At 38.7% G+C, this 26,907-nt stretch overlaps 1 protein-coding gene across 3 annotated transcripts; it reads right to left on the reverse strand.

The window, feature by feature from the left end:
• Nucleotides 1-10,397: 10,397 nt before the first annotated feature.
• LOC149842083 (putative inactive poly [ADP-ribose] polymerase SRO3) lies at nt 10,398-15,891 on the reverse strand. Of its 3 annotated transcripts, none has more exons than XM_089998885.1 (7): nt 15,768-15,891; nt 14,355-15,341; nt 13,710-13,951; nt 13,419-13,510; nt 11,330-11,461; nt 11,061-11,235; nt 10,398-10,838 (listed from the first exon to the last, which is right to left on the reverse strand). In XM_089998885.1, exons 2-6 carry the CDS (start codon nt 15,329-15,331, stop codon nt 11,134-11,136), a joined length of 1,545 nt encoding a protein of 514 aa, XP_089855011.1. In that variant the 5' UTR covers nt 15,332-15,341; nt 15,768-15,891; the 3' UTR covers nt 10,398-10,838; nt 11,061-11,133. The 3 variants fall into 3 exon arrangements, with proteins under 3 accessions (XP_089855011.1, XP_089855010.1, XP_089855008.1); XM_089998884.1 differs by having other exon boundaries at nt 11,069-11,235; nt 13,419-13,513; XM_089998882.1 differs by having other exon boundaries at nt 13,419-13,513.
• Nucleotides 15,892-26,907: the final 11,016 nt, after the last annotated feature.

Raw genomic sequence — 26,907 nt, forward strand, 5'->3', positions numbered from 1 at the left:
GACCCGATTAGATTTGGGTCTGGACCTGATACCATACCAGAAAACCAGGTCCAAGTCTGGTAAAACCTGGGTCTGAACCAAACCCGACCCGTTAACACCCTTAGTTGCCCCTCTTTAGAGGAAAATTGAGAAAGGTAATGTGTGAACCTTTGATAAATAAGTTTCTATCTAAAATGGAGATATGGCATGGTAATCAACTTTCACAAGCAGAGAGGGTGGTTCTCATCAGGGCCATACTCCAATCCTTCCCCCCTTTATTGGATGGGATTCTTCATGCTTCCAGCTTGCATATCTCAACCATCAAGAAAAAATTTATGTAATTTTCTGTGGCAAAACATGGTAGGGGAAAATCTGTTAGAATCAAAACCAGAATCATGATATAAATCAGATTTTCATATAACATGACATGCAAATAAAATATTTGATTCACATCATAACAGGGTTCAAGCATGTCATATTCGGTTCGAAACCAAAATTCAGACAAAGGCAACAAAACAAACATATGCACGAAACAGAATAAGAACAACAAATAAAACATGTTATTATTCTGCGAAAGGCTAAGGCGTATAAGAATACTCCCCTTAGAAAAGATTCGCTCCAACATATGGTGTAAAAAAGGTCTGGCGTCCTTCCCGCAGGATACAATAGCCTCGACGATCTAAACCGGTGCACTCCGATGGTAGATCATCCTTCGAAGATAATCTCAGCGAACAGACGTTGTAGAACTTCCCTTTCAAGGAAACACCCACAGGAAAAATCGAGAGAGAGAGAGAGAGCAGGGAGAGAGAAAACCTAAAAATACAAGAGTCACAGGCGTCTTCGTATCTGAAACCCCAGTCCTCTAACCACATTTTATAACCCCCGAACGGTTACAAAACGTGGAAGAGACCCGTTATAAAATACGAAGTGACGTGACCCGATAACGGAACGATCCGTTATCCATTTCTCTTAACCCATTATTTAATCTAAATAAAAACAGAAATGTGGGACAAAAAGAACATTGAACTTAGAATAGATATGGCCCTAAAGGGCCAATTACCCATACTCGTACCCATACCCATACTCGTACCTACCTGGCCCAGCCCGACTCGACTCGGTGCTGTGCGGCGCGGCGGACAAATGCGCATGTGTGTGTGGTAGTCATCCCATTCTCTTATTCTATGAAACAAGTGTTAGAATCTTCATGTAGGTTATAAAGCCCACAACTTTTTTGAGATTCTTTAATATGGGACTATTTCACATCATCAAAGTCCAAAAAAACACTTCATAAAAGAGTGGTCCCCATTTGTTTTCTTTATTTGAATTTCCTCATCATCTCTTCCTACATCCAACATTCTCCCACAAATTCAAAGAATGAAAACAGGAGGAAACAAAGATGCAAGATGGAGTAATCTGCAGCATGACATATCATGCTTTCAGTAATGGTACATTCTGATTTGAACCACTACCTAAGTTGACTAACTTTACCCTCACAGGAACGAAGTGAACTAAAGTCTTGAACTTGAACCTTTGATGTAGGAGTATCTATTAGCAACAACACGATAAAGGTTCTGGTTGTAATCCTTAGGAGAGGCGCGTTAATGGCCATGCGCCTGAATCCTATTTCATGAGTGACTTCAGGAATAACCCAATTCCTTAAACTGCGGCCACACAATCATACTCACATAGGTGAGCTTCTCCAGAGATGCACTGCTAACATCTCGCCTAGAAGGCTTTGAACACATTCAGAGTTTTAACTCTTCCTTAACTTGCAGTTACAACACCTTTCCAGAGTAATCAGGGAAAACGACATAGATACATAGTATCACATTAAGAAGGTGCTATCCAGTTCACCCTACAGCATGTTATTACCACATTGAACCTACTTTGTGGGATCTCCACTCAGATAGGTTGGGTTGCTACTGTAGATGAACTACTGATGGGTTTTAGTCTCATCCCCTCTCTGGATTTCAGGACTAATGATTTATCTAGTCCTTTTGTTAATGGATCAGTTGTGTTCTCTTTGGATCTAACATAATCCACAACAACCACTAACTGAGACACCAGCTCCCTTACAGATTTTATTCTGACTTGGATGTGTCTCCTCTGCTTTTGATTATATTTTGTGTTTTGATCTTTGCAATTGTGACCATATTGTCACAATGCACAGATATTGTAGGAATTGGTTTGCTCATTAAAGTAAGTTCCTCTAAAAGTCTCTTTAACCATTCAGCTTCTATTCCTGTAATATCTAAAGCACAGAGCTCAACCTCAAAAGTAGACCGTGACAAAATGGTCTGCTTTACTGATCTCCAGGTGACTGCGCCGCCACCCAAGGTAAATATATACCCTGTTATGCCATAACTCCTAGAGTTTATGGCAATCCAGCTTGCATCACTACTTCCCTCAAGAACAGCAGAGAATCTCTTGTAATGCAAACTTAAGGAAATAGTTCATTTCAGGTACCTAAGCACCCTGTCCAATGCCTTCCAATAAGTGTGATTTGGACAACTTGTGTATCTACTTAATTTTGTCACCGAAAACGAAATATTCGGTCTCGTGCAATTTGCAAGATACATCAAACTTCCAATAATCTGGGAATACCTTAATTAAGACATAGGAATACCAGTCGTATTCTTATAAAGATGAGTAGAAGGGTCATATGGAGTTGCTACAGATCTTCCTTGGTTATAGCCAAATTTCTCAAGTACTTTCTCAACAAAGTGAGATTGCGAAATAGTTATTCCCTCAGCTGAACGAGTTAGCTTTAAGCCTAAGATCATATTTGCAATACACATATTCTTCATATCAAATTTACTACTAAGAAACGACTTCGTCTCATTCACAATTCCAATATTGGAACCAAATAATAGAATATCATCTACATACAGGCATAAAATGATACATGCATCACTTTTAACTTTGCAATAAACACATTTATCAGATTCATTGACAACAAAGCTACATGATAAAATAACTTTATCAAACTTCGCATGCCATTGTTTAGGGGCTTGTTTTAGTCCATATAATGACTTAATAAGTCTACAAACTTTATTTTCATTACCAGAAGCCACAAAACCCTCAAGTTGATCCATATAGATTTTTTCTTCAAGATCGCCATGCAAAAAGGCGGTCTTCACGTCCATTTGATGGATCGGGAGATCATAAATGAAGGTCAGTGCTATAAGTACCCTAATTGTGGTCATCCGAGTAACCAGAGAATAGGTGTCAAAATAATCTATTCCTTCCTTTTGTTTGAACCCCTTGGCAACCAGTCTCGCTTTGTACTTATAAATGGATCCATCTGGTTTTAACTTTTTCTTAAATATTCATTTTCACCCAATAGTGGAGCTACCACGAGGGAGGTCAATTAGTTTCCAAGTACCATTAGAGATAATGAAGTTCATTTCACTCTTTATGGCTTCTTTTCAATGTCTTGCTTCAGGTGAAGCCATTGTATCTTAAAAAGTGAGAGGATCATCCTCGATCAGGTAAGTGATATAGTCACTTCTCAAATCCTTGGTAATCTGTGATCTCTTGCTTCTTCTTGGTTCAACCATTTCCTCGGACTCAATTGGTCTAGAGTGGGAACAAGATGGCTCAATCCCCACATCTGTCATCTTTTCCATATGTTCGGGAATGAAACCCGAAGTTGGAGGTCTATCTAAAGAAGAAAGATTCAGACATACACCAACTTTCATGAAAAATACATCATCAAATAATGTAGCTTCTTGAAGCTCAACAATAGAGTTTACATCTATGCCAGATATCTCAGACTTAATTACTAAGAACTTATAGGCATAGTTGTTATCTACATAACTCAAAAAGACAACATCTACAGTTTTAGGACCCAGCTTCTTCATGTTGTGCTCTGGGACAAGTACCTTTGCAAGGCACCCCCACACTTTGAGGTATTTTAAGCTAGAATTCCTATTTCTCCAGAGTTCAAATGGGCTACTATCCTTATGCTTCTGGGGAACTCTATTTAGAATATGACAAGTCGTATTCAGAGCATCCCCCCACATATAGGTAGGTAATTCAGAACTCCCAAGTAGAGCATTTATCATGTCAGTTAGGGTTCTATTCTTTTTTTCTGCAATCCCATTAAATTAAGGAGAATATGGAGCGATAAACTCATGAACTATGCCAACAGATTTACAATATTCATCAAGTTTGTTAGAGGTATATTCTTCCTCTCTATCAGACCTCAATCTTTTAAGTTTTCTACCAGTTTGTGTTTCTGCTTCATTCTTAAAAATAAAAAACTTATCAAAAGCTTCATCTTTTGATTTTAGCAGATACACATAACAGCATTTAGAGCCATCATCTATAAAAGTGATAAAATACTTTTTAGGATTTCTAGTTAACACTCCATTAAACTCACAAATATATGTGTGCACCAGATCCAATATTTCAGAATTTTTAACAATCGTATGAAATCATTTCTTACTTTGTTTTGTTTGCACACAAATCTCACATTTTTTAGTTTTATCTATAGAATGTTCAAGAATCATCTTCAAGTTCATCATGCATTTTACAGAATTAAAATTCACATAACCCAATCTATTATGCCATAAATTAGATGATTCTATATTATACGCAATATTAGACAATGAATCAAAAGAAACATCATTCTCTAATTTATCACTGCAAACATGTTCAACACGAAGTTTAAACAAACAACCATCTAAATACCCCTTGCCAATAAAGGTTTCAGAATGTAAAATAACAACTTTATTACATTTAAAATTAAATTCATAACCCTCTCTAACTAGACATGAACTACTTAAAATATTCTTTCTAACTACAAGCATATGGTGCACTCTATATAAAGATAGAACTCGTCAAAACTTCAGATCTACGCGTCCAATCCCCAATACCTTTGCAGTCGTGGAGTTGCCCATAGTCACGGATCTGTCTGCAGCAGCCTGGTATGAGACAAAGACAGACTTATCAGTACAAACGTGCACATTAGCTCCAGTGTCAACCAGCCACTCAATTGGCTCATAAACATGATAGATTTACGGGTTAACAAAAATATACCCAGTACTGGTTCCAACGACCTCATTCACCATATTGACTTGAGGCGTACCATCTATGGTCTCATGAGCCTTGGCCTTCTTGATAGGACATTCCTTAGCCCAGTGACCAACCTGTCCACAGTTCCAACACTATTTGTTCTTTGCCTTATTATGGATTTTGGCCTTAGGTTTAAATTGGTTTTTCATTGCAGGTTTTGTTTTTTATCCCTTGCCTTTAAAAGATCCGGTCATCATATTCACTTTAGGCTATTTAGTTGACATCACTACCTGTTTATGACTCATATACTCTTCCTCAATGGCTATGGCTACCATAAGATCATCCAGGGAGATATTTCCTCTACGGTACTTAAGAGACATACCAAAGTCTACCCAAGACTTAGAAAATGTTTCCACGATGGTCATCACTTGAAACTTCTGAGGAAGTTTCGTATCAGCCTCAGCCAAACTATGAAGCAACAACAGAAACTCGTGTGCTTGTTCTGTGACCAACTTGCCCTCAACCATCTGATATTTCAGAAACATGGCAACCGAGTACTTCTCAAGACCTTGGTCTTCGGTATTGTACTTTTTGTTAAGTTGATCCCATAATGCTTTAGCAGTGGTAGATGAGGAACAGTATGCATCGAATAAGGTGTTGGACAGAGCCAACAGAATGCAACCATGACATATACCATCATTCTCTTTCCACTCTACAGACGCATTGACAGCAGCAGGATCAGGATCAGTCTAAAAAACCGAAGGGCATTCAAGTTCTAGAACAGATAACAAGCCTATAGTCGTGAACCAAATTTTCATGCGTTGTTGCCAGCGCTTGAAATTCTGACCGGCAAATTTTTTTAGGCATACCGGACATGTCTACTTTCGGTATAAAACCCGATGTAATCGACATGCTTAGAATCAAAACCAGAATCATGACATAAATCAGATTTTCATATAACATGACATGCAAATAAAACATTTGATTTGTATCGTAACAGGGTTCAAGCATGTCATATCCGGTTCGAAACCAAAATTCAGACAAAGGCAAGAAATCAAACATATGCATGGAACAACATAAGAACAATAAATAAAACATGTTATTATTCTGCAGAAGGCTAAGGCATATAAGAATACTCTCCTTAGAGAAGATTCGCCCCGACATACGGTGCAAAAAGGGTCCGATGTCCTTCCTCCAGGATACAATAGCCTCGATGATATGAATTGGTGCACTCTAATGGTAGATCGTCCTTCGAAGACAACCTCAACGAACGGATGTTGCAGAACTTTTCTTTCAGGGGAACACCCACAGGGAAAACTGAGAGAGAGAGATATAGCAGGGAGAGAGAAAACCTAAAAACGCAAGAGTCACAGGCGTCTTCGTATCTGAAACCCCAACCCTCTAACCACGTTTTATAACCCCCGAACGGTTACAAAACGTGGAAGAGACCCGTTACAAAATATGAAGTGACGTGACTCGATAACAGAACTATTTGTTATTCATTTCTCTTAACCTATTATTTAATCCAAATAAAAACAGTAATGCGGGACAAAAAGAACATTAGACTTAAATGGATATGGCCCTAAAGGGCCAATTACTCGTACCCGACCTGGTTCAGCACGGCGCAGCGAGCGGGCACGTGCGTGTGTGGTAGTCATCCCATTCTCTTGTTCTATGGAACAAGTGTTAGAATCTTCATGTAGGTTATAAAGCCCACAACTTTTTTGAGATTCTTCAATATGGGACTATTTCACATCATCAAAGTCCAAAAAAATACTCCATAAAAGAGTGGTCCCCATTTGTTTTCTTTATTTGAATTTCCTCCTCGTCTCTTCCTACATCCAACAAAATCATCCCCACCTCTTGTGTTGGAAAAGCAGTTGCAAACCTCGGGAGGAGGGAGGACTATGCATTCAGAGCCTGAAGGAAATGAACATGGTCTGCCTAGCAAAATTGGCATGGAAGGTGGCGAATCCGATTGTCAGACCTTGGATCCGACTAGTTCGAAGCAAGTATCACAAGTTGAAATCCATGTGGGTGCTAGAAAAAAATAAACTTTGATCGTGTGGATGGAAGGGAGTTAAACAGGGAGAAACTGCAATTGTAGATCATGTTAGATGGAAAATAAAAGGGCGGGGGGGGGGGCAGATCCTTGGTGCCCCCAAGGGCCACTTGTGAATTTACTACCTGTCAACACTAAATAAATTCTATATCACAGCCTAAGAACCTTCAAGGTATGCGATCAACTGGATAACTCACATGCAGAAACCATTGTAAGGCCCCTAACTCTTTGAAGTCACTAATTAATACCCAGAAGTGGGCTCCAGGAATCGTATGATATGGCTTCCTAAAGATGTCTTCTCGAGCAATTCGATATGAGATACGAACAAATCACACGGCCGAAAAATGAAAAAAAAAATATTTTGTTTCAGTCAAAAGTGTCATTCCTATGACGGCCATAACGCTTAGATGGCCATGGAGCGAGCGTCTTCTCACCCAGGAAAGACTTCATAAATTGTAACATCATTTCCCTAGCAAATGCGAACTTTTTGTTGCAAGTGAATATTCAGGCTACCTTTTCCTTCTATGCCCAGTGACAGCAGGATTATGGAGGATTATAACTAACTTATACGGTGTTCAATGGTAACCCACAGGCAACCTGCCAAATGATATTTGCTGTCAAATTCAGAGAGAACTGTGTGGTGGAGTTGGGAGAAGACTTTCCAAATAGCAATTTGGGTTTTATGGAAAATGAGAAACTTGCAGATTTTTGGTGTAGAAAGACGATCTGCAAGACAACTTCAAAAAGAAAGGCTCATGACAGTGAGGGAACATGTACTCCTAGTGCTCAGCAACTCAGAAGTTGTAGTTGCACGATGCAGGAGTTTATTTTGTTGGTTTCCTCCAAAACTTGGCTGGATCCAAGTCGCCATATGTGGAATTTTTTGGACATGGTGAAATTTTGGGTACACTATTCGGAACCACACTGGTTATCATATCATGGTAGGGTGCTTTTCGAACAAAATGCATATGGAGGCAAAGGAGTGGTGTGGGTGGTTGTATATACTGTCATTAGTTAAATATGATTCTATTGATTATAGAATCAGGCAGAGTATATCTGGTGGTTAAAAAAAAAAAAAATGGAAGAGATACAGGCCATGCTAGAATTCAGCCATTTTTTGTACAGTTTTGATAGAGTTGATATTCAAAAACCAAAATTTAACTCATTATACAGTTAGAGTCTTAGCGAAATTAGCTATGGGGGGAATCCAGAAATCGTGGAAGGATCAACCCCCAGATTGGTTTCCTGAAAAGGATCCTGTATGAAATATTGTAATGGAATTTTATATGAATGAATCTGGCAGGGGTCTACCTAACCCCAGCTTGCCTTTCAAAAAAAAATGAATATGAAAAAATATATAAAATAAGCATATATATGAGAGAGAGAGAGAGAGAGAGCATCGAAAACTTGATTGAATGAAGATTTTAGTGTTTAACATTGTTAAATACAAGAAGACACTCTTTAAGGGACAGTAACGTGGAATAGTGGGGAGCAGTTGGAAACCTACTTTGTATGTAGTTATCTATTATATTTAAAAAGTGCAATATTCAATGTGGCAAATTTTGATTGGCTCTTTTTTTGTAATTTATAACCTGAAGAAACCTCAATCGGCACAAATAAGTGGCCGTTCAGCCGGGCATACCTACGGTCGTAGGCAACGTAAAACTCCAAGAATAGGACTCCTGCCCCGGGGCTTATGCTACGCATTGGCTTGCGTAGAAGAGTGGCGCCCATGAGAATCGAACCTTGACTGCCCGTCTAGCAGCCAAGGTCACACTACGCCAACCCCCTTGGGGCAGACCCCTACCAGTTATACAACAATACCATTGGGTTTTGAACCTGCAACGTCCCAACACAAAGTGACGTGCAATAGCTGCTCATACCAGACAAGCGCAGCCCCCGTGGGTACTATACATGTTTTCTTGTTTATATAAGAACTTTGACAAAATAGAGGGCGTGGGGCCTGTCAATGTTTACGTGTCCAACGCAAGGAAAATTGAAGAGGACTCGGTTGTTGAATTGATATAACTTGACCTCTGTACTTGGTCAAATTTCTGACGATGCAAGAACTAACAATCCTTTGACAATTGCACACACATATACTTTTTACTGTACATAAACAGGTTAAACAGTTGAATCGTTTCAAAAGATTATCAATTACATCATTGCTTAAAATGAAACTAAATTTACAGTAAAAAATTACGGTGAATCAATGACATCTTTAAGCAATCATATAGTACCAGTGAAAAGGAGATTGCAACTAAACATTTTCACTTTATTTATTAAAACTAGTTCCCATTGAAAAAAAGGCACTCATTTATCTAGTGACCTAGAATTTGAAGCACATCAAGTAGGCGGTTGAAGATGCCCACAAGGGCTTCATTCATCTGGTAGGGGTAACTTGTGAATGTCGCCAAGTTGACAGGATGTCATAAGTTTGAAAGGCGGGCAGGTTATAACACGCACTGTAGCTACAGTGCATGTTCTGGGGGTGCACAGGCAACATCCTCTCGTTTGAAAGACACAGGTGGTGTCCTTTGCCGTAAGGTTAAAGCTGGGCGTACTCCCTGGTGAGCAGATGAGACCTCAAGGGTTTTACCAGCCGGAGGCCACCCAATGTGCGGTCGGTGATGGTTTTTCTTTTCTTGAATTATCAAAAAAAAAAAGTAGGCATTGAAGATTAAACAACTATTCGATCGGTTTTGCAGAACAGGAATTGCAGGTCAGCCCTTGGATTTCACTAGAAGCAGATCATGGTTTAGTCTTATAACCACGTTTTAGCTAAAGAAGCTTATTAGCTATTTATCAATACAATTTATATACAGTCTTTTTCTTTTTATAATCTACCTTCACACAAGGCTCAATCGAAACACATATCATTCTCAATCCAGAAATAACAAATTTTCTGAGGTGTGCATGCGTGCGTGCGGGTACCTCTAACTGGTGGGTTCCATAAGGGCTTGGGTGTCAGTGGGGCTGTCAAAGGGTCGGGTGCCCAACCCCAACCCATTAGGGTATACTTGAACCCGCCCAAATAACTAATCACTGGGTTCGGGTTTTGTCGGATCACGGACATGAAATCTCAGACCCAGACCTGCATAATTACATAAATTTTGTTTTTATTAAAAATATGTATAAAATACTCTAGTTGGGTCAAGTGGCAAAAATCATGACCCCAACCTGGCCTGCATATTGCTCAGATCGGGTTCCGTCGACCCTAATATTATTCTGGTCGACGTTTTTCATGCCCATATCCAGGAATTCAGGTTCGGGTCGGGTACCAGATACAAACCCGACTAGTTGACGGCTGCAATGTAATTAAAAAGAGCCATACAAGTGATGAAACATGACAATACAAAATTTCATTGATGGTATATGTATTATGATTACATTAAATGAAAATGGGGTTGCAAACAGTTCGGATTCAGGATGGTGCTTTTGCAAATTTTGGCTGTTTTAGATTCGTCGGGATCTGACTCCCCTATTTATTTTCTGATCCGAAATCCGAACGGTTTGCATTCTCCAAAAGTTAGCCACTCTTCTTTCTTCCCTTTCAGTTTTTTTTTATCTTTTTTCACATTTTCAAGGACCCACAAATCCTTATTGGTATAGAATCCAGTTATGTACGAGAAAGTGAAATTTCTCCCTTCCAATGACGAGTTATTAAACTATCTCAAACCAAAATAAAAGAGATATATAGAGAGAGAGAAAAGTATGAAGAAATTAGTCTCAAATCTTCACAGCTACTGTCTGATACACTTCCCATGGTTGCCTCGGCCTACAAAATTAGGACCAATGAGTTCGTTTAGTTGATTGGTAGTTGTAAACAAAGAATGCCTCAGCCTGCAAAATTGTATTTTTTTTTTTGCTAAAGAACTGTTATATGAATAGTGGTTCCAATTTATATATCATAAAGTAGAACTCACTATTACTTAAGTTTCACAAATTTCTTTATTAGATCTAGATTTTTACAATGACTAGAAGAGAAGATTAAGCTTACAATGTGACCTTCTCTGTGATTTCCTGATTGCTGTTCAAGTGGCCACAGTTCAGTCCATCCCCAAACTTCTGATTCAGACTTGCCTTCCAATGTTTTTTATTGCCGACACCAACAGCTGATCACCGACAATTGATCTTACTTTTTTAATGAGAACATCTTTGCTGACCTTCCCAGCCTAAAAAAGAGATGAGATCACAAGCGATTCAGACAAGTAGGCTGTTTTCATACCTTTTTTATTGAAAGAAGAAAAATGTTTGCAGATGCATTACCTTGTAACCATTGTACAAGAAGTCCAACGCTTTGGTCTTAAAGGAGGGCAGTGACTTCTCTAATGCAGCAAACAGATATGGAAATGACATTCTTGAATGAGGAGCAGTTATAGTCCCCAGTGGTGGATTGTTCTGCGGAGAGTCAGAAACAATTATAAGCTTAAAGAAGATATAACTTACAATCTCACACCTTAAAGGTCTATTTGGTTAGACCAACACTAGGAAGCGAATCCAAAAACGAAACGAGAAGTGGCGATAAGCAAAATATTTTAAAATTTATAGGAAGCAATAAGTCAATTTGAAAGCGAAATAGGAATAAAAGAAGTTATTTGGGATCAAATGAAAAGCAAAATACAAATCAAAGGAGAAATATATAAAAATAATTATTCTTACATTTTGTGATTTAGTAGTGTAAGAATTAAGTTATTCACAATATCTAAAAATGATAGTTGTCAATTTTAAACAAGTACATGAGAAGTGAGCGGGAAATATGAAAGGAAGCACATGGAAAACATAAAAAAACAAGCGTGAGAGAAGTGTATAGGAATAGTTTAGGGAAGAAGGGAAGGAACGTTTGGGAAACATAAGAGAAACGTGGGAAAATCGAGACTCCTATCAAGTTTCGAAAGTGAGGAGTTTCGCGCTTCCAAAATGAGTTTCGGAGAAGCGCGCTTTCCACCTATCTATGAAGCTTCCGGTAATTCTGGGTTAGACCCAGTTACCCGGATAAATGAGATATTAGAAAAATCAAAATATAGACATTTTATTTAGTGGTATTTTGCTAGCAGAACTGGATAAATAAAAATCAGATTTGTTTAAAAACCCTGAAAAAAGAAAATCCAACTGTTACATGGATTTATGGAAACTGGATGTCACGGTAGAAAGAAATAGATAAACTAAATTTAACAGAAATCATTTCTTTTAATATTACAAAAAGATATATGGCGAATGGGAAGTTGTCTGTTACCTGTTAGATGAAAAGCCTGAAAGAGATGCCAATTACCATCTCATTAGGGATGGCAGTGGACCGGGAAAAAACGGGGCCCCACCCTGCCTCACCCCGTTTGGACCGAGGATGGAGGACATGAAACGGGGATGGAGGCGGGGATGAAGGTTAAAATTAAAACCCGTGTGGGGATGGAAGTGGGGGTGAACTTGCGCTTTTACCCGCCCTGTCCCTGTTCCTGTCTCCAATCCCCACCTTGCCCCGTCCCGCCCCACCCTGCCTCACCCCGTTTGGACCGAGGATGGAGGACATGAAACGGGGATGGAGGCGGGGATGAAGGTTAAAATTAAAACCCGTGTGGGGATGGAAGTGGGGGTGAACTTGCGCTTTTACCCGCCCTGTCCCTGTTCCTGTCTCCAATCCCCACCTTGCCCCGTCCCACCCCACCCCGTCTCTAATCCTTCTTTAGGGATGGCAGTGGACAGAGGGGAAACGGGGCCCCGTCCCGTTTGGACCGGGGATGGAGGTTAAAATCAAGACCTGTGCAGGGATGGTGGGAATGAAGGGGGCAGGATTTTGAGACAGGACGGGAGTGGAGACCTTGTCCCCCGCCCCCGCCCCGTTCCGTTCCACTGCCATCCCCTAAGCTAATATAGAAATTATTCTGCATTTGTTTTGACTATGTTTTATCGTTGTCTTTCTTTTCTTTGTGCTTAAATTCTCAACTACTTGATTATACCAGCTCAAACAAAAAGATTGAACAGGTTGCATGGCTGGAGTCCTCCAATATTATGAAGTATGTTTCTAGGTTTCTTCTGTATTACAGTCTGTTTCCAAGTTTCTTCTGTGTTACAGCCATTAAACCTACGGATGTCCTTTGAAGGCATGTCAGGTCATACAATTTATTGGCTGACACAAGCAAATCTCAAGTTGAGAAAACCAACCAAACATGCAAAAACTAGAAGCTGGACAATTCTTCCAGATTTTGAAGTACATCCGAACACTATAATTTTTCAGAATTAAAAAGATGGAGTTTTCTAAAAAACTGTATAAATATAAAACCAGAAAAATAGATTTCTGCAATTGCAACCAAACAGGCTCTAAACATGAGAGACAGAGAGAGGTGAAGAATAAGGAGCATACAGGTCTGGAAACCGCCTTTACTTCATCAGCAAAAGAGAAGGGAACTTCACAATGACGAGATATCCTTTGCTTAGAGTTTGTAGCATTTCCAACTGCTATAAACAGACAAATATGAAAGAAGTTAGCCTTTGAATGTGGGCAAGAAAGAAAGGTTTTAAGAAGCAACAGACCATAAGAACGGCAGGCAGAGCCAGCGCGGCTAGGTCTCTGTTCCTGTGGGCGGTTTCTCCGTGTAAATATCAAAAAAGAAGCAACAGACCTAAAATCGGATGAATTTTGGAGAAACTATACCTTGGGTGTGAGGGGCAGACTTGAAGCTCACAATGTATTCAGGAAGAATGTGAGAATTCATATTAGTACTCCAGAGGATGTATCGCTTTGAATTCATCACATCATCTACACCATTATCAAACTCTTCACAGCTGGGATGGGCCTGTTCAGATCCAAGCTGAACTTCCTCAATATTACCCATTATGACGTGGCATAATATGATGTGTCTTTCTCCATTATCATCAGGCTCTGCCATGGATGCACTGAAAAGAAATTCAAGAAAAGCAGTTAGCGATTCTGTACAAATCCTTCTTAAGGTTCTACAGACTGAAAAAACAGAAAAAACCCATGCGAATCATCAGCTGTGGTTTTATTTATAACACTAGGCATGTAAGAGTGCCATTACTGGTTTACTAGAAAAAAATAAAGCCATGGATAATTTTTTCAAATGGATGACTCAATCATTTTCAGATTGAATCATATGAGTGAAAATGGATCAAATATCTATCCTCAAAATAAAAATTTATATCCTCAATAAAAATAAATAAAATGGATAAAATATCATTGGAAAAGCTCCTATGCAACTAATCCTTCATAAAGATATCCAATTTCATCCGCTTTACAGAAGTGGAAGGCGCATAAACTAAAAAAATGAATGTAAATTACCTCAAATAGGGATAACTTGCAGGTGAAAGATTGATGCCAACACCAAAAGCTTCAGAGCCAGAAGAAATGTTGGACTGCCCAAAACCATGCAACACAATGGTGCCTACATCCTTGGCTTTAGTTCCATACCAAGCATATCTTATATTGGTATGCCCACGAGCAGCTTTGATTCTCTCTGCAGCCCTTTTAAACTCTTGAAAGCGAGAACCACCAGAAGGACATCTATATACAGCAGTAACAAAGGTCTCTGATGACAACTTCCTCATTCCTCTGAGGAAGACATTCTTCACTATATTGTAAGCTCTAACATTTTCTTCCAATTTCAAGATCAACCCTTTCATGAAAGGAACATTCATTGGAGCCGAAACAGCTCCGGCCCGACCATCGCCCGATCGGGCGCTACAAGTCGCCGGCTGCAATTCTGCTCTTGGACTAGGCACTACAGCATCAGATTCAGCCATATCAACTGCACCATCGTCCCCGCGAACCCTCAATTCAATTTCCATCTTCAGATGCGAAGAAGCGCCACAATCTGCACAATTCTCCCCTGCAAACAGTTCAGGGAAGAAGCAACGCCCTTCTACATCAATCCAAGCAATCCATCTATGAAAACCACGCTGCAAATCAACCTCCAACATCCTTAAGAAATCAACAACCGAGGAAGCACCCTCTGTCTCAATATGTACTGCAGCTCTGCTATTCACAAATGCCTCTCTCACAACTCTGAAGATATCGTCCGGGTAGTCCTTCCACGCAGATTCACTATAAAACATCACCCTGGAAGGCACCTTACTCCTTCTGAAATTCTCACTGTTCCTCGCTAGTGCTCGATGATGACAACACCCAATTTCACTAAGATCTCTCCCACATCGACCGATTTTATGGTATGAACTTGCTGAATTCAGATTATCACCAGATACCAATGCACCAATGCGCTTGGCAATCGTCCTTGCTCTGTTTCTCCTCACGGAACTCATCTCTTTCTTTCTGAAAAAAAGACACCCAGTTCCAGAAATCCATTCACTTCAACAACTCAATATTTTAAACTACAAAATATGCTCAATCACACAGAAACCACAAACCTCAATAACCCAATATTTTGAACTTCGAAATAAGTACAGAGAGAGAGAGAGAGAAGAAACCGACAATTATGAAAGAAAAAACTAAAAGAAAAACAGAAACAGTTCAGATAAAACCATTCACGAATTCAATAAAAAAAAGCGCAACAAATAGATAACAGAGCATCAAGAAAAAAAGAAGGAAAATCCCAGTTCAAGAAAAGTCATCAATCTTTCAAAAAAAATCTAAAATTTCTTAAAAAAGAAAAACCATGAATCTCAACAACCAGAAACTACTAAACTTCTAAAAAATCAATAGAAAAAGAAGAAGAAGAAAAGATTGAGAAACAAGTACCTGCAGCACAACCACCACCAAGAGAACTAATATTCTTTCAAACACAGAAGTGTTCACGTAGAACCACACATGAACGATAAAATCAGAAGATTTTAATTGGCTCGCTAACAAAAAGAGAGAGAGAAGAGTCGGAGGAGGGTTGGTGTTGGGCAGCGAGCGACTCGATCATAAATAGCCGTTGGAGGACAGAGGTGTCCGAGAACCGACTACCGTTCCCAGGGCGGTCGTGGGAGACGTGGTTGGGGGGAGCTCTTAGACGGTTTGACTCATCCTTGCGGACGAAGTTAACCCACCACGTAGCTGATGTTTGTATGACAAGTAACGGAAGTCAACCCACTATTTTAATTATGGTCAAAGCACCAGAATGATCTCCGTCAACCGAACCTACCTTCCCCTTCACGCACGCTCAACACCGCCACCGTCTTCAATTTGTTTTACCCAACCAAAAGTAGGGCTGTTTTACTTTTACCCAACCAAAGGGTTTATACCAGGTACCCGACCCGACCCGACCCAAACTCGATGCTGACTAGAATAATGTGTGGGAGGGGTTTGGCTTATGATTTTTGTTGGGTACCAAACTCGACCGGAGTGTTTTATATATATTTTAAGAGTACCTACTAGAAATCACAGTTGTAGGTTGCTTCTTCTCAATTAGATCTTATAGATGTTCTTAACATACTAATTAGATATTGGCTAATCATATTAGAATTTGGATTCTGATTTGGATGGGAAAAAAGCAAATACCAATCCAAAAAAACAAATAATACATGTCATTGGATTCAATCATGAAATCCTTAAGCCTAATCCAAATCCGATTGCTAAGCAGATTCAGTTCTCTTAACCAAATCCAACTAACCGGATTCATAATCGGGTCAGATCCGATCCATGGAGATTTCTAGATATATGTGTAGGGTAATGGAGAAGAGGTGGATTTGTATGAAACGTGACATTTAATGCGTTTTTCATTAGGTATTGCTTATCAACCTGCTTTCTTAAGTAATATTTATGAAGATTTTAATGGTATACTAATAGCGATCAAATGGGAAATATAAGAGGAGTTGGTAAGGCCCTTTGAGGAAAAGTCGTGACTTAAAGAAGGTCCTCCTTTTGGCAATGGCAGCAAGCAACGTGTTTTCTAACCCGCTACGTCTTTTTCCTGGTCACGCTTTCTGCGCCGATCTATCAATCATGGACATAAGGGGAAGGTGAATTTCGGCTTACCATATTTGCTTGTCCCCAAAGGAAAGTTCCCACTCAAACTATGTCCATCCTGTTCCATGGGCACCACCTCATTTACCTAATATTCTGGACCGTTCGATTATTAAAATCTAAACTGCACTTGATCTTAGCCAGGAATCCTTTTCTTTCATTTTATTTTTAGACTCATACCATGTAGTCGATTTTATAGGGAACAACCCTTTGGAGCAATTGAACATGGGTGGGTTTTTATAAGGTTCAAAAATCAATGGTCTAAAATCTTTTTTAAAAAAAATAGGCTTTAAATATTATTTTTTAAATAAAAATTACATGATAGAGTGTTGATTAAAAGATTTGTATTTAGTTTGTGTAGAGGAACCAGAAAACTAGATAACCAGAAACCACACAAACAAAAAACAAAAAAGAAGCTCACACAATGCATAATTTTTTTAATGTGGTTCGGCCTGTTAAGACCTACGTCCACCACCTTTGTCTCTATCTTCCTCCCCCTTAGGGGGTGTGAGACAGAGGTGACTTATTTATATTACTAAATGTTTAATTACAATTATTAAGAGAAACCACATTCCCCTGGGATTCTTCCTAAAAACCATATGTAAAACACTAATTTTATCCATAGTCTTGCAAGCCAAGACTATATTAAGCATGGGATTTGGACTGCAAGAGTTGATCTCCATCGTTGATCTTGATTTCAACTTTTTGTTTCAATCTTGATCTTGATACAGACTCTTTATCTATTCTTGATTTTCTTGATTGTGAATCTGGATCTGGACATTATACCTTAATATCCCTCCGAAAACGAAACGGTCCTTGGTGAACGTTGAGCTTGGACCGAAGATAGTTGAACCTGGGCTATGGAAGTGGCTTGGTAAGAGCGTCAGCCAACCAATCACAAGAAAAAAAAATGAATAACCTTGAGAGATCTAGCTAGACACCACTTTATCCCTCACAAAATGAACATTTTATTTCAATGTGTTTGATGCGACTTTGAAACGTCGGATGAGCTGCTAGATAAGTAGTCAAGACATTATCACGAAAGATAACTGGAGTAGCCAAAAGTTGATGCCCAAGTTCATGAAGCAGATATTGGAGTCACATACACTCTGTTGCTGCATTCACAATTGCATGGTAGTCAGCCTCGGTACTGGATCGAGATACAACTGACTGCATTTTGGAACTCTATGATATAAGATTGGAGCCGAGGTAGGCAGCATAGGTTGAAGTGAACTTTCGATCATCAGGAGAACCAACCTAGTTTGCATCAGCATGACAAACTTGCTCGCCAGATGATGGCCAATAGATTTGGTTTTCTGGATATATTGCTCAATGGATTTATTTGCATAACTCTATATCTAGAGTGGACAACATATCCTTCCCTTAGGACCTTCCATACATCAAAGGTGTTTCTCAATCCAATAACTTGTGATCCCTTCTTTTCTAGGCAACATACTTATGATTCAATTTAAAGACACCATTCTCAGTAATATATTGATTTGGGTAGGTATTAGATACATCAATAAACTCTTTCAAATCATGTGAAATAAACACGAGTAAATTGAGACTCTCATAACATATAATTTTTTGTAGTTAATTTTGTGGAAAGCAAATACTGCAGAAAGTTGGGGGAAGGCAAAACAGAAGCAGAGGGAGCAATAAACGTATCTCAGAGGTTGAAGATTTCATGCTGATTACTGATTAGGGAGAATCACCAGAAATGCCTGCCCATGTATGGCTCTGATACCATGAAAGATTTATATGCAGTTTGTGTAGAGGAACACAAGAACGAGAAACTACATGAACAAGAAATAAAAAAGAAGCTCACACAATGCACAATGTTTTTAATGTGGTGCAGCCTATTTAGACCTACGTCCATGACCTCTATCTCTCTCTTTCTCAACCTTGTGGGCGTGAGACAGAGGTGATTTATTTATTTTAGTAAATGTCAAATTACAAGTATACTCTTTATGAAGAGTTATCATTAAGAGAAACCACATGCAGTTGAGATTCTCCCTTAAAATCGTCCTGTCTGAAGGAGACCCGATTGGATTGTGAAACACTCATTTTATCCTTAGTCTTGCAGGACAGGACTATATTAGGTGTGGGATTTGGATTGAAAGAGCTGATCTCGGCTGTTGATTTTTTATCTTAATGCAGTATTTGATCTTAATTTGCTCTCCTTTTCCATTCTTGATCTTGATCCAAACTCTATCTATTCTTGATTTTCTTAATTGTGGATCTGGACATTATACCTTAATTTTTTTTAAGGCAAGCTGGAGTTAGGGGACTCCTACCAAAACAACAACCCCATGTGGTAGAGGGATTCGATCCTAGGCCTTCAGCTTGACATACGACCCTGCTTACCACATTGATTCCTTGTAAATCAATCATACCGGACATATATATGGGATTAGTATCATAAAAAAAAAGTATTGAAATAGATGGAGAACCCATTTAGCGTGTTTCATCTCTCTATTTGTCTCTCTCGCTCTAGACACACTATTTATTTCTTTATAGGTATATAAAAAAAAAAAAGATTGAAGTACGATGTGGTTAATTTGCTAATGATTAGACATCAGATCATATTTTTCTAACATAAGAATATGAATTTTTGAGTCATAAAATTTTGGTATATTATAGCTATTAAAGAACCTTCTTATGTTTCCTACCAAACAAACCATATAGATCACATTAGTAGGGTCTCATTAAAAATAAATAAAAGAAAAAAAAGGTGATTTCTTTTCAATAGTTTATATATTCATTAATACCAAAATTTTGCCTCAGTGGTGTGCACATACACACACATATATTCATTATAACTTTTTATGCTCATTTGATATTTCAAATTTGTTAAAAACCGAGACATGTTATAAAATGTTATAAAACTTAAAAAGTTTGAAACTTCCTCTATGTGTCTCGATTTTTAACAAATTTGAAATATCAAATGAGCATAAAAAGTTATAAAAATTTCTAGATATAAACTAGACACATAGAGGAAGAAAACCCTTTTTACGGATTTGGAAAATGATCTTCCGTTGGGGAGATATGACTCTTACAAAATGAAATAAAAACCTATGTCACTCAAATAAGGCAGACTGATAGGGGTCTGATTTTAGATCCAAATAGGGTATCAAATGACCATAGAAATCGCTGAAAATTTACAGAAATAAACTAGACTTCATAACAAAGATACCACTTTTTACGGATTTGAAATCCGATCTCTGGTTAGGGAGATATGGCCCTGAGAAGTTGGTCCTGATTCGGATAGCGATTTGTATCACAAATCGCTGTAGTGTTTAGCGAGAAACACTACAAATCGCTACAGCGAGGTCCAGCAACACTATAAATCGCTGTGGGTCTCGTTAGAGACTCAAAAATACTATAAATCATAGTTAAAAGACCGAAAAACACTACAAATCATTGTGGGGTTCGTTGGAGACCCCAAAGCACTATAAATCATAGTTAAAAGATCAGACAACACTATAAATCATTGTGAGGCTCGTTGGAGACCCAAAAATACTACAAATCATAGTAGAGACTCATTAGAGACTCAAAAAAATTATAACAACAATTTGCTGAAGAATATTGTCATTCAAATAACGATTTGTTGAAGAAGTGCTACAACAGTCATGATATGGGGGCTAAAATCAGAACATTTATAAAATCTGGATACAAGGTTCTGGTATTTAATCAAAATAAAAAAATAATTGACCATGAAAAATTCTGAAAATTTACAGGGATGAACTAGACACATAAACGAAGAAAACCCGTTTTACAGAATTGAAAAATGATCTCCCATTAGGAAAATAAAATTCAAATAAAATAGATCAAAATCTGAGCCGTTAAAATGACATAGGGTGACAGGGTTATAGTTTTTGACCCGAAACTGGTATGCAAACACTATAGAAATCGCTGAAATTTGGTATGAACAAACTAGATTTAATTTAGAAAACAACCCTTTTTACGGATCGGAAAGATCATCTTTGGTTAGGGAGAAATCACTTCCGCAAGTTGGTCCTGATTCTGCTAAAATCCTGACGGTGCAAAATAACAGGTTTTGAATCTCGATTTTTAAAGTAGATCAAACAAACTCAGAATGATCTGATTTTTGGTGGAGAGCATGAAGACATATGCATAAAGTTGCAGTAAAAAATTCAGATTAAAATGAGCTCTGGTTACATACAAATCGATAGATCTAAAATGCACCAGAATTCAAAGTATAATCTAGAAAGCAACTGAACATGATGAAAGCAAACTGCACATGCGTGGATGTTCAAAAATGAGATATAATGCCTTAAAATATGAATGGGTAAAAACTTTGAATCAGACTCCACAACTCTTCAAGTTGAATGATGCTACTCACGCTGGGAGGAGCCCCCAAACCCCCCTCCTGTAAGGGCAAAAACTCTAAATCAGGCTCCACAACTCATCAAGTTGAACGATGCTACAGTTAGTGTGCAGGTCAGTCGGTGTTTGATGGAGAAATGTTGGATCATTTGTTGGATGTGCACAGAAGTAGAGAGAGAAGGGAGAGAGTGTGAGATGAGGTTTTACCCCTCTCTTGTAAGGGTAAAAACTCTAAATCAGGATCTACAACTCATTTAGTTGAATGATGATACCCACGCTGGGAGGAGCCCCCAAACCCTCCTCCTGTAAGGGTAAAAACTATGAATCAGGCTCCACAAGAGTCAATGTACAGGTCAGTCGGTGCTTGATGGAGCAATGTATGATCTTCTAATGGATGTGCACAGAAACAGAAATAGAAGGGAGAGAGAGAGTGAAAGGGTTGATGTTCATGGCCTTCTTCAGGGGAGATTTCTTTCTCGGATAATCCTGCAGTGCAGAGACTGGGTCTTAAATAATCATCTTCGGGGCACTTAAGTCTTTACAACCACTCCTTTTCAAGAACCGTCATTTTTTTTGCACCAATGGAGGAGAGGGTACTTAAGTCTTTGCAATCTTATCAAACTCCAACGCTAATTAATGCTGACAAACATGAGGATACAAGACACACATGCTTACATACGTGGTGCTCTTTGGGACCCCGATCATGAGATGTAGCTAACTGCCCTGTTGGGGGGAGAACATATAACCTGCTTTGATCAATCATGTATCATTAAAAGCCTATTTCATTAAGCACCTACGCATTAGGACCATTACTAGTATAGAAAAATATATATATATAGAGAGAGAGAGAGGATCAAAGCGGTCCCACGCACGTTCGTTCACTTTACCTTCTCTCTTTTGACATGGATTCCGGTAGCCAACATACTCAATAATCCCCAGAATTCCGCCTTTATCTAGAAAGGAATCACATACAAATAAAAAAAAGAAAAAGAAAGGAAAATGGAAAGTTTGCTATATATTCGTCACCTTGGCGTGTGCCAACTTGGCGTCATGCCTAAATCTAGTTGGCATGTAATTACTTAGCAGGGCGGTCTTTGGTATGGCCCTTCAGGCTCTCTCTTTTTTTCTGTGCATTCATGTTGTCATTGCTTACGCACAACAACGTCTTGTTTGGTGTGACATTTTGTGTGGTGCTTGTTTTGCTCTGCAACGAAGTGGTGCATCATTTCCTCGTGAATCTGATGACCACCAAAGTGGAGGTTCCTCTTTTTCTCCTTTACAAGGGTCCACAACATCAGTCATGGTGCTAATGGTGAGCCATCCATGACGCGTTTGAATTTGGATCGGGTGCAATCACATTATACAAACATGTGTCACCACCACCCGGATGGGTGGCGTGAGTATCAGCGTGCCTGGAGAGAAGGTGTCGACCCCTTCATCCCAGGTTCAACTCTCTCCGAGTACGCGGGTGCCCCTTAACTGGTGGGCTCTGTAAGAGCTTCAGTGTCAGCAACCCCACTCGGGATTTAACTCATAGGAGAGTCGACCCATTAAGTGACCCGGTTCTCGGCGAGGGTTCCTCGTCATAGACCACCACCCATTTGCTGTTGGGCCTCACAACTCACAAGCTGTGTAAGAATAATGGATGGATGGTGGTTAGGTGCAGAGCGGCACATGCATTTTGTGCAATGTGATTAACGAATCCTGTCTCAGATGCATTTTGTGGCCATTTCCTAGGTGGATGAACCACACATGATTCTTGACCCCATCTTTATTGTGTCAGCTTCAATATATGCTGAAATGCATAGTATAGAAGAGCGTGATCATGTCCTCATATGATTTCTTTGGTTGAATTAGTTAGTCACAAATAGGGATGCAAACGGATCGGATTTTGGATCCCAAAATACATTGAGAAAGATTGGTTCGGATTAGAAACAGCTAATTTTTGCAAATTTGGTTTTCTGAATCCAACCCTAGTCACAAATCTCGCTATCGGGAATTTCTCGGCAAAGAAAAATGTGTAGTAAACTAAAAAAAAAATAGTTTTTTAAACATCTGTGTTTTAAAATATAAAAATATAAGAAAACTTTCAAACTATATAAAAATACAAATATCACGATAAAATACCAACTGGAGTGGATAGCTTGGAAAGAGGTGCAGGGATTGAATTCTGAAGATTCTAAGATAATCATTGAATCGTTGAGTAGAGATATTGTAGCTGCAACAATTCGCTTATTGGAAGGCAGGGGGTCATTTGGGCCTGAAAGACTCTTCCCTGTTAACTAAGCTATTTAGCTTTGGTTGTGTTAAGTGTGCATATTGATAAGTTTTGTAATTATTGAGCTATGAATCTTGCTCGGATGGGGTTTGCCGCCTGGAATATGGTCTGGAAAGATAAGCCTCCAGACTGGTTCCCTAACCCTAGCTTGCCCATCTCTCTCTCTCTCTCTCTCTCATATCATGGTCACTGAAATATGTAATTAAATACAAACCAAAAACCCTGTCTGGGTAATACTAAGTTGGACTGAAGTCGACACGTAGAACAGGAACACAGATCCCATCATTTTGAAATAGGATGGGTTCCATCCTACATTCAATCCTAGTGATCCAATCAATGGCTAGATGGTTCTGCTGGATGACTAGGATTGAATGCAGGATGTAACCCATTCTATTTCATATGATGGGATCCGTGTTCGTAGAACGGTGTGTCAAGATCAATGCTTATGTCAATTTCAGATACTGTTGTTTCAAGAAAAGTGCATTTACTTTTGCTTACATCTTTTTGACACTCGTTTAGCTTAAAGTGGTGGGTTGGCACCGCCATCACCAAGCCTGCTGGTTTTCAACTAATCTGATGCTTGATGGCTATCAATTAATGTTCATTGCTTCTGATTGAGTGGTGGATACTTGACTACCTAATTAATTGATGCCATCACATGTTGAGGACTGCCCTAATAGTCATACGAGACCAAGAGAAATTAAGCACTCTTACAGATTTTTGTTTGCCCGTTTGGTTCGTTTTCAACGTCTCATGGAAGGGAACCACATTTCATGGGACTGGTGCGTGTTTGTAAAAGTGTCTTCCTAGTCACCTTTCTCATAAAGTTCCTTCTCCATGAAAAAGGTGCATGAATGAGTTTGTGCGTGAAAAAGATGTTGGAAATTCTGTTTAATTTAGTGGGATAGGCAATTGAGATTGAACCAGTGAGTTCGGAGGCATGCGTAAACGCGGTCTTTCAAGTGATAGTTGCTTCACTTAAGATCAAGTCCTCGGTGCAATGGGTACTTGTGCAAGTATGCTCCCAAGATACAACTGAATTGTCGCCTTCTCGCGAATGATCGGACCATACTTACACTGGGTGAGCCCAACAACCTCGACATAGACTACCTTAAACAGTCTCTTGACTAGAGTTGAATGGGGTATGAATACGAGTATTGATCTAGATCCCAACTTGAATATGGTAACTAACTGGATCTGAGCCAACCAACTGAATTTGGGCTAACCAGATCGAGACCAAACGAGTTTGGGCTAACTGGATATGGGTTAACCAGATTGAGACCAAACGAGCTTGGGCTAACTGGATCTAGGTTAACCGTACTGAGATTGCAACTAAACCTAGATCCGAATAGTAACTAGATTCAGACTTCAAACTTGGAGAACCAGCAAAGGAGAGAGAAAGCAAAGCTCATGGAGAGAGCAGAGAGTTCTCGTGAGAGAGAAATAGGAGAGGAGAGCAGTGAGAGATGAGAGAAATGGGAGAGGTGTTGGGTTTATATAGGCCTCAGCCCCCAGTTCCCATTAAAGAGCTATAAATTAAACCAAACGGTTCACCATAAATGGTGAAACGGTCCAGCAGGTAAGGTCAAAAATTTTGGACAAAAAGGATATTGGTTGGTTCCAAAATAACCATGTCAGACCCTTAATTGTCCCTAGATTGGTCAAAGTCAATGATCAACATGTCCAGGGATACTGGTGGTATATCTTAGAACGTTTGGGTCTTAATGGCCATGCAAATCAGTTTGGATAATATCCAAACTAATCTAAATAGGATAAATGCATAGTTTTATGGCTTGGTCAATGCACATATATAGACTTAGAATAAAAAAACCATCCAAGTGCCAAAAAGATCAAAGTCAGACTAGACCAGACTGAACTGAGCTGAGCCAAGTTGGGTCTGAGTTTGAGTTTGAGTTTGAGTCCGAGTTTGAAACCCAAACCCAAACCCAAATCCAAATCCAAATATAAATATAAATATAAATATAAATATAAATATAAATATAAATATAAATATAAATATAAATATAAATATAAATATAAATATAAATATAAATATAAATATAATGTTTGTAATCCAATATCCAAGATCTAATTAAGGGTTTATAGGTTTGTTCAATTCCAAAATCTAATGCCCTTTAAGGCCATGGCCTCTAAGGCACCACCTCTCTATATAAGGGCAATTAAAATTCCTACAACTTTTAATATGGAATTAAACTTTTGTAGGGAACCCTACACCTACATACTTAAGGAAAACATAGGGACAATTTTGAGCCAAATCCAACAATCCCCTACGTGAATCAAAACTATAGAAGATTCAGTGCATAAGTGAAGCTACCTTTTGGGTTTGAACCCCCACGTTAGTGTTACTTAGTCTTAATTAGTTTGGGATCTCAATAGTGTTAGCTTTGAATTAAGAATCCTAACATAACACACACTTTCACTTCAAGTGGTCATAGAGTGTCTACCAATATACCACACATTAAAGGTCCTATGTTGTATCTCAGTTTCATGAGTGTTCTAGAGACAAAGTCAAACTCCCATAGAAGGTGACCCTCACCTTCATACTCACAAAGGTAAGTTCATTAAGGGTGTAAAATTGTTTCAAACACCCCAAACCATAAGGCATATGGATCTTATTAAGAGTTCAATTTGAACTCAAGAGCACTCGACATTAAGAATGAGAAAATTATTAAGTGCTCACTCCAATCACTCAGAGACTTGTTCTTCTCATTGAACCACTCAACATGATTTGACCCTTATCATGTGGTTGGGTTTCTGTCAATAGTGATTGCTTTTATAGACTTTAACCTCATTCTCCTAGATGTCTTAAAGATGATATCTCAAAAAAGTCTCTTTGTCAACAGATCCGCTAAGTTTTGATAAGATTTCACATATTCAATTGAGATTATTGCTTGCTTATGTAAATTATTTGCATAATTGTGTTTTACACTGATATGTCTAGATTTTTTACCATAAATATTAATTTATACTTTGTATATAGATGTTTGACTATCACAATGTATAGCTATTGAGGTTAATGACTTGTCTCCTAATGATATCTCCATTAAAAGATTCTTTAGTCACTCAGCTTTCATACAAGTTGATGTTAATGTTATTAATTATGCTTTCATTATAGAATGGGTTATCACAGTTTGCTTATTAGATTTTTAAGCAATTGCTCCAGATCTAAGGGTAAATATCCAACCACTTGTGGATAATGATTCATTGGAATCAGAATTCCAGTTTGCATCAATGTACCCTTCAAGTATAGCTAGTTCTCTTTCATAGAATATTTTATATTCT

Source organism: Nuphar pumila, chromosome 3 (assembly GCF_984573655.1).
Source record: "Nuphar pumila chromosome 3, dmNupPumi1.hap1.1, whole genome shotgun sequence".
In the NCBI taxonomy this organism is placed as follows: Eukaryota; Viridiplantae; Streptophyta; class Magnoliopsida; order Nymphaeales; family Nymphaeaceae; genus Nuphar; species Nuphar pumila.